Source organism: Gavialis gangeticus, unplaced genomic scaffold (assembly GCF_001723915.1).
Source record: "Gavialis gangeticus isolate Ggan-Ray unplaced genomic scaffold, GavGan_comp1, whole genome shotgun sequence".
NCBI lineage: Eukaryota > Metazoa > Chordata > Crocodylia > Gavialidae > Gavialis > Gavialis gangeticus.
In genome coordinates this window covers 87758328-87766837 of record NW_017729024.1, presented here as the reverse complement: position 1 = coordinate 87766837, position 8510 = coordinate 87758328, and the positions used below count along the sequence as shown (strand labels likewise).

General features: G+C 40.0%; 1 protein-coding gene across 1 annotated transcript in view; it reads right to left on the bottom strand.

The window, feature by feature from the left end:
• The window catches only part of SLC35D2 (solute carrier family 35 member D2), a gene marked incomplete at its 5' end in the record, with an annotated part of 44583 nt that overhangs the window by 11557 nt on the left and 24516 nt on the right, over positions 1–8510 (bottom strand). Inside the window, 4 exons of the mRNA XM_019518224.1 lie at positions 798–876; positions 3060–3127; positions 7074–7166; positions 8204–8306. Of these exons, the coding sequence (XP_019373769.1) occupies positions 798–876; positions 3060–3127; positions 7074–7166; positions 8204–8306 (343 nt within the window). The remainder of the gene's footprint in view (positions 1–797; positions 877–3059; positions 3128–7073; positions 7167–8203; positions 8307–8510) is intronic.

The following is an 8510-nucleotide window of genomic DNA, read 5'->3' as shown; positions in this document are numbered from 1 at the left end:
AGTGATTCAATCTGTTGATTTGGATCACTGTCCCTGATTCAATTCGGCCGCATCTGAATCTGAAGATTTGATGCTAATTCGGCAAATCAGCAATTTGGACACAGGCACAGCTTTAAAAGTTTTTTTCTACATACCTTGAGGTAGCAGCGCAGCTCGTGATTGCTGCAATGCTGGGGCAGATGGAGCGTCCCACAGGAGCACGGGGGTCTCTCCAGAGCGCTTGGCAGTGAACCCGGAAGTGGACTGCAAGTACCCGTGGGCCCCCCCTACCCCCCAGCTCAGTGATCAGCCACGGGGGGACGCCGGGTGCCCCCCCAGACCCAGGAGGCACCAGTCCCTGGGGAGGGGGGCCAGGAAGTGGTTCTGGTCCACTTCCGGGTCTGCTGCTGAGTGCACTGGGGAGCCCCCCATGCTTTTGTGAGATGCTGCATCTGCCCCAGCATCACAGTATTCAGAGCCTCTGCTACCTAGAGGTATGTATAAAACACATTTAAAGCTGTCTCTATATGTGAATTACTGAATCTGTCTGAATCTTTCCAAATCAATTTGGAGGGTTCCAAATTGATTTGGAGAGATTAAAGGGTCCTCTGATTCAATTCAGATTTGGAGATTTGGCCACCAAATAGGGCCAAATCTCTGTTGAATCGAATCAGGGACCAAAGCTTCGCACAGCCCTAGTCTTTATGTTGAGTTCCATGCAAATACAGCCAGCCATTTTAAAACATAATCAAGACACCTGGGAACTGAAGACTCTACATTGTCCATTTCAATATTCCCATTTCTCTTTTAAAACTTACTTTAATAGCACCAACCACCGCTGTTGTAAGTGCAGAATTGTAGTGACTGCATAGGACTGTAGAATACATTAAGAGAAACCTGAAGTAGGGAGACAAATCTTAGTAAGTCCATTACATGTGAATCTATTACATAAGCAAACACCATAAAATAATGACATTTCCTGTTACACTAAAATAAAATGTTATGTAGTTATAAAGTTTTAAAATAAAGAATATTTGCTTGACATGGAGTTTTATTAAGTACCCTACAGAGTAGCTCTTTAAGGAGAAAAATGTGTCACTTTTTCTTTTGTGGCATTTATATCTGTATCCAACTTGTACCACTTATACATGGGGAGAAAGAACTTCTAAGAGGTGCTGAAAATCTTCTTCAGTTATCAGTACCAATATGAGTTGAGGATGGATCAGTAACATTCAGAGGTGCTCAGAACTGTAAGTGATCAACAGTTCACAGGTGGATGAGAATAGGATGGGTTTCAATACGGACAAGTGCAAGGTGCTGCACCTGGGGAGGAAGAACCAGCAGTGTACCTACAGGGTGGGGAACTCCCTTCTCATCGGCACAGAGGCAGAAAAGGATCTTGGAATCACTACTGATTCCAAGATGAATATGGGCCGCCAATGTGGGGGAGCAGTCAGGAAGGCTAACCACACTTTGTCATGTATCCACAGACGCATCACAAGCAGGTCCAAGGAGGTGATCCTCCCCCTCTATGCAATATTGGTCAGGCCGCAGTTGAAGAACTGCATCCAGTTCTGGGCGGTGCACTTCAGGAGAGATATGGACAGCATTGAGAGGGTCCAGAGGAGGGCCACTCGCCTGATTAGGGGGCAGCAGGGCAGACCCTATGAGGAGAGGCTAGAGGACCTGAACCTGTTCAGCCTCCACAAAAGAAGGCTGAGAGGGGATATGGTGGCTGCCTATAAACTTGCCAAGGGGGACCAGCAGGCTATGGGAGAGTCCCTGTTCCCTCGATCACTACCAGGGTAACAAGGAACAATGGCCATAAGTTGACTGAGAGTAGATTCAGGGTAGATATCAGGAGGTGCTACTTCACCGTCAGGGTGACTAGCAGCTGGAACCAATTTCCAAGGGAAGTGGTGCTCACCCCTACCCTGGGGGTCTTCAAAAGGAAGCTAGACAGCCACCTAGCTGGGGTCATTTGGCCCCAGCATCCTTTCCTGCCCATGGCAGGGGGTTGGACTAGATGATCTGCGTAGGTCCCTTCTGACCCTACCAACTATGAAACAGGGATCCTGGTTTTCTCTAATAAATAAAATCCCTAATTTTCGGATTAAAAAAAATAACCCCAAATCCACATTTTTCTGTGATTAAAATGAAACATCACTAATATATAGAGAGGTATCTACATATTAGTAGACACATAAGTAGATATATCTATATATTAGTGGTGTTTCATTTTAATCACAGAAAAATATATCTATATTAGTGGTGTTTCATTTTAATCGTTGAAAAATGTGGATTTGGGAGATTTTTTTTTATCAGAGAAAACCAGGATCCCTGGTGATCAATATCTTACAGGAGACTTCAATTCCTCTTGTCCCTTTAAAGTATATCTACCTTCTGGGAAAAAAGCAACTCTAAAAAGGACACTGTAGGATTACTGTTTTGTTTTATTTCAATGGCTCTACACCAAATTTGTTCAAAATACAAGTAAAAAGAAAAAAGCTCTTTCTAAATATCATCTGCACAAGCCCTATCTGAGATGTGAATCAGGTTGCGTTCTCTATACGCTATCTCACCACCAGTAACACAAATGACATTATTTAAAATTAGCTGACACTTGGGTTGATGATGTGTGAGAGAGAATAGAATCCAGCTGGCTTTTCTAGCCTTCTTTGGCTCTGCAATGCTAACTGTATTTTTTATTGTTATTCATCATTTTATAGAGTCCAAGTTGTGCCAGGTACTTCAAAGAGCAAATAAACAGAAAGAGACCCTAGCCTACCGACCTTACAATCTATTAACTGCAGAGAGAGAAACTCATGGAACTGAAAGAGACAAATAAGAGAGATTTAATAAAAAGGTAACACTTTTCTAACCAATACATTTTTTTAAGGACAATAAAAATTGTTTGGATCCAGTCCCTTGTCATTAAACATCTCCTGAGAATCTCTCCCCCATATTTTAGTAAAACACATTCTCTTAGAAATTTCCATAGACCTACTTTGAGGATTTTACTTTTGAGATTCGAAATAATAGTAGCCCAAACATTGACATTTATCAAACTATACCCTTACCCCAACAAGCAGGAAAGAAGAAATTGAAAGAGAAATAAAAAATTTGTCCAGTGCTTGAAATCTGTGGCCTATAAAAAAAAGCAAATATATGATTAGATGCCATATGATTAAAAGCGTATATACATACATGGAGAATATGGCTAAAATGAAAATATGAAAAAATACTAAGATACATACTGGAATTATGAAGAATCAATATTCATACTGGAAACAATTTACAAATTTAACTCAATAAATAACAAGTTAATGGTATGAACAAGTTACAAATTTAGTTTATTTGTAAAACAGTCTTCAATTGCCTCTGTCATTACTTAACTGTAGAAGACTGATGTGGTAAAATGTGTCTGGAAAGCACCATGCAACCAATGAATACTAATTTACACTTCAGACAAATTAGTGATTTGAACACCCATTTATACATGGAGTTGATATTATATATCATTTATATATAGCAAAGCAGTCTTTACAGTAACATTAGTAAAAAGCTATAAAAATAAATCTCTTTCCCTCAGAATTGTACCTATTCCAAATAATAGGACTGTTGTCTACAGATTTTAGGGTCTAATCCTGTATCTACTGAAGTCAAAGAGATCTTTATTACAGTTTTCAATGAATATTCAGCATCTTTGCAGACGTAAACAAGGGGCTTCATAAGTGGATTTACAGCATGCAAGAAACAAGAGTTTTTGTCGGTGATAATTTTTATTGGACTTACACAGGCTTTCAAATGCAGGGTACCTAAAGAAGAATGCACTGCAACCATGAAGCTGATCCAATAAAGGATATCATCCACAAAAATCCTTTCCTTTTAGGTATTTCTTGAACTATCAAGGTTACAACATCACCCCTTTACTGCATGTTGTAATTCGTGAATTCATGAACGTTCATGGATATTTGAAATTTATTTAGCTCTGCATAATTGTGATTTGCCAATAGTGGAGCATGAAAGGTAAAGAAGGCATACTTTTTGCAAACCAGACACCATATTATTTGGCTGTAGTGGCTGATGGGAGTAAACAATTTGATTGATCTTCTACCTTTTCAAAAACCCATTATATTATGCAAAGCCTTAGGTAAGGATGGTTAGCTTAACACCATCCTCACATACAAGTATTGAGCAACATTTTCTTTTTAGTGCAAAAACAAGAATGTGTGTGTATCTTTAAGAAGCCTTCACTCAGCTCCCTGAAAATAGAAACTTGTAAAAAGAGACATCAGAACACTCCTTCATTCTAACAGAAGTAGTTGGCAACATGGAAGGAAAGGTCTATTTCAAATATTTCATTTATCACATTAATTAAGAAGTTAAAACATCATATTGAAGACTGTTTCTTGTGAAAGAGGACAATAGAAGTCAAAATTATACATTGGCAACTATTATGTTAGGTCACTTTCCCCCCTATTGACCACTGAGACTACTTCCAGCACCCAAACCAGATAGTTTAAATGATTGAATATGCAGCCATAAAAAAACTGGAATTATGACTGTTACAAAGAAGCATCAAAGAGATTTCACTTTCTTTTTTTTTCAGGTCACTTTCTCGGAGTAAGATGTGCTAATAATCATCCAGCAGGGCTATGGACAAATGACTGACTGAGACATTCACAGACAGCATTGTTTATGAGATGCTCTATTTTATCAACTCTGCACTAGTCATGGGAAGTGGAAAAAAATTTCCGCCGTTACCCAGACTGAATATAAATATTTTGGTTGGCACTGCCCATCACAGCAGAGACTGTATACTGCTCATGATGGACTGAAGTGCAAACCCTGACGAGGTAGCAGAAATGCAATGAAAACTCCTGTTATCTGAGAATCAGCTAAATTAAAGGTATAATTTACACTAATTTAAAAATCATTCAACAGCTTCTCTGCATTTTCTGTTATTTTAATTACCGCATAGATACTGACCACATAAGAAGCTGATTGCGCAGTGGCCAAATAATACTCCACAGTAGAGCACCACATCACCAACAGTGCCAATACGCTACTGCACAGTAGTGTCACTAAAAAGGTGTTCATCAGCACTACTGTTCAGTAACTCCAGTTACTGTGCATTTATTTAGTATTTGATTATACAAGTGCTAAATAAATGCCCAGTACCACTGTGCAGCAGTGTCTCATACAGATGCGGCCATTGCGTTTCCTCTCCAAAAGTAATGGGACTTAATACTAATAGATTAAATTAAATATATTCTCAGTAGCCGTGATAGATTTGTTGTGGTTTTCTTTTCGTTTTTAAAGAAAAAACAAAAAGATCATTGAATTGCTTTTGAGAAGTGCCAGATAAACATCCCAGGACAATGAAATCCTTCCTCTGACCAGCATATAACCACAGCAGTAAACTTCCTTGTGCACTGCCACTGAAATGCCTCCACCCTTTCAGTCTTCTACAGTTAAACCCTATTACCATGTAAAAATTTGGGCCTCCGCTGAAAACACAAACAAGGCTGTTTGATATGCTTTTGAAATAGACAATAGTTCGCTAAACTAAACTGAGGCTACAAGATGATATTTCACACAGAGGACAGAACTTCACCATAGTAATGACAGTATTTTAAAAATACACCAATATAAAAATGTCACGGCCTGTTCAGTGCACAACAGCAGGTAACTGGTAAATACTAACTAAAAGGGAACTACTCAAAGAAGCAACGGCCACCTATACACAAGTGCAGAGGTTGCTCCACTGCACTGGAATTCTAGTGTGGTGAAGAAGCAGACTCAATTAATAGAGCCTGCTGGAGTGTGGCAACTGCTGTGCTCCAGCAGCTTCCTGCATCTCGTGCATCTTGTGTCCCTGCACTTAAGGCGGCAGGGGGACTTGAACAGGTGTGCTCATTCGACAAGCTTTCATTCAACCACCCCCACCGCAATTTTTAAGTGCAGGGACACTAATATAGGAGACACGATGATGCTTTAAATAAATAAGCTCTTGGAGCCGCTTTAATTAAAGTGCCACCCCCTTCCACCACCAGAGCATGTGTAAAAGTGCCCAAGGACTACTACCTATAGGCTCTTTCTTATGAAGGTAAAATCCACATACAGAAGAAAAACTGCCTTTTAAAAAATCCATAAAATAGGGTGTGTCTACACGAGATGCTTTACTACGCAATAAACTAATCTACTGCGCAGTAAAGCACCACTGTCTACACATGTGCAACATTTACGGCGCAGTAAATTTGTCTACTGCGTAGTTGGCTACCACCTGTATATACACATAGTAGATTTACTGCATAGTAGCACATGTGTAGACAGCTGACTGGGAGCAAATTGCTCCTAGTCAGTGCAGAGAACAGGGGGCAGGGGAATTGCCCAGGGCAGTCCCAGCCTCCACTCCAATCTCAGAGCTGGGGCTGGGCAGGAGTCAATTGCCTGGGACAGGGGTGATGGGCTGGGAGGCAGCTGCTCCCCTAGAGCCCAGACCTTACTCTGATGTCCCCTGCCATGCTGGGGCTGGCACCTGGGGGAGCCTGAAGTTCCCCCCAACCCCTTGGCTGATGTAGGGGGGCAGGAGAGGGCAGGAATAGCCCTGCACTTAACTGCTTCTGTCAGAAGCAAATTTGCTCCCAAGGGGCACAAGTGTAGATGCGCTCCCAAAAAATACTGTGTATTTTACTGTACAGTAAGCTAACAGAGCATTAATAGCATGTGCACATGCACCTGCACAGTCAAATAAGAGCACTCTCTTATCACTCTAACATTAAATGTGAAAATGATAGAATATGGTGTAGATTTCTTTATTTTTTCTTTTTTAAGGAGAAAGTGCATTTACAGTTTTATTAATCATCTTTTATGTTGTTAAAAATGAATGGCCAATATTTCTGGTTGAGTGAAGAAACAAACAGCCAGAATATACTAAGTAACATTTTCTGTACCCTGCTGAAATTAATTCAGATCAGTAAGCTATACATTTGGAGAATGCTGCTAGCACAGTTTACTCCTAGGAACTCTGAGTACATAACATGCACATAAAGTAGGATAATGTGGAAATTTGAGAAGAGGCTGCTTACTTGCTGTAGGTCTCCAGTAGAGAAACTGATAATAACCGTTGGAATCACCATAAAAAAAGCATTATAGAAAAGGACTCCATATTTCCCCAGCTCCTGTGAAATATGAAACAGACCTTTTGGAGATTTGAAGCATGTTAGGCAATAACAACTTAACCATTGCTCTGGTGGTCTATTTATGACTAGGCATAACTCAATGCAGCACAACTGAAATAATAGAATCACAATCTTTACACTTAAAGCCTTTAATCACTGTGATGAACTACCATTTCAGTCAGCATGTCTGCACACTCAGTTCTGTACTGGCTCATGTTCAGGGGTATATAGTCTCAATCACAGAGCTAGAACTTTAATTAAGTCCATATCCTGAACTGCTTTGTGTTGACAGCTGGTGAATTCTGGAATGTAGCCTGGTGTAGCTGGGCTTTGGAAGAACCACCAGATCTTGTACAGGGTAAGGACTCAGGAGTAACCTGAGCTAGTACTCAGATGACACTTTGTTAGGATTGGGAGACGTACACAGCAGGATGAGCATGTGATGGTAGCACATATAGACAGACACTTGCTAGTTAAAAGGTACCTAGCAAGAGTAAAAATAATAATGAAGGCATGGCACTATTGGCTTCAGCATGGGATGGCAACTAATGTACAGCCCTGACAAGAGACCAGTATTGAGCTCATACTGCTGTGTTTTCACTACTCTTGTTATATGTATGGAGCAAGCTCTGGATCCAGCATGTGGGGGGTGGAAGGGAAAGGAAGGGGGACTGTGGGCCCAATGCAGTCCATGGGGCTGGCTCCACACCACTATTTCAACCCGTGGACTGGTCCTCCTGGAGCCAGAGGAGTTTGACACCCCTGACATTATATAATACCATGCTCCACTCCGCTATTAAGGGTGCACTGGGTAAAAGTCAAATATATTAATTCCCTCTATGCAGCCTGAAATTTTCCCTAGGTTAACTGTAATAAAGATCATGTATGTAACTAGAGTATGAAAGCACATGAAACTCATTATATTTGTTAAAATCTGGTGTTACTTGACATTCATCTAGTTATGTTATAACAGAAGATAAACCCTTTCCAAAAAATAAAAACATGCCCCCTATAAAATCTGTTCATCACAAAGTTACCTTTGGATCAATTTTCTGTTTTGTGTAAACTCCATTTGCTGCTGTGAAGATATCATTTAGCAATACAAAGGCATAGCCTTCCAAATTAAAAGCAAGATCTGATCTGAAAAACATGAGGTTATGTTTTATATATATATATATATATATATATATATATATATACTTTTTGCATTCTATTGTCTGCAGATATATTTATAGATGAAAAAAGTCAAACCTTGAAACCTCAGCAAATTCAAGGCTTTACCAGCAGTTGTCTTACAAACAAGTCAGCACAATAAAGCAAATTTTCAAGAACTGGCATCAAAAA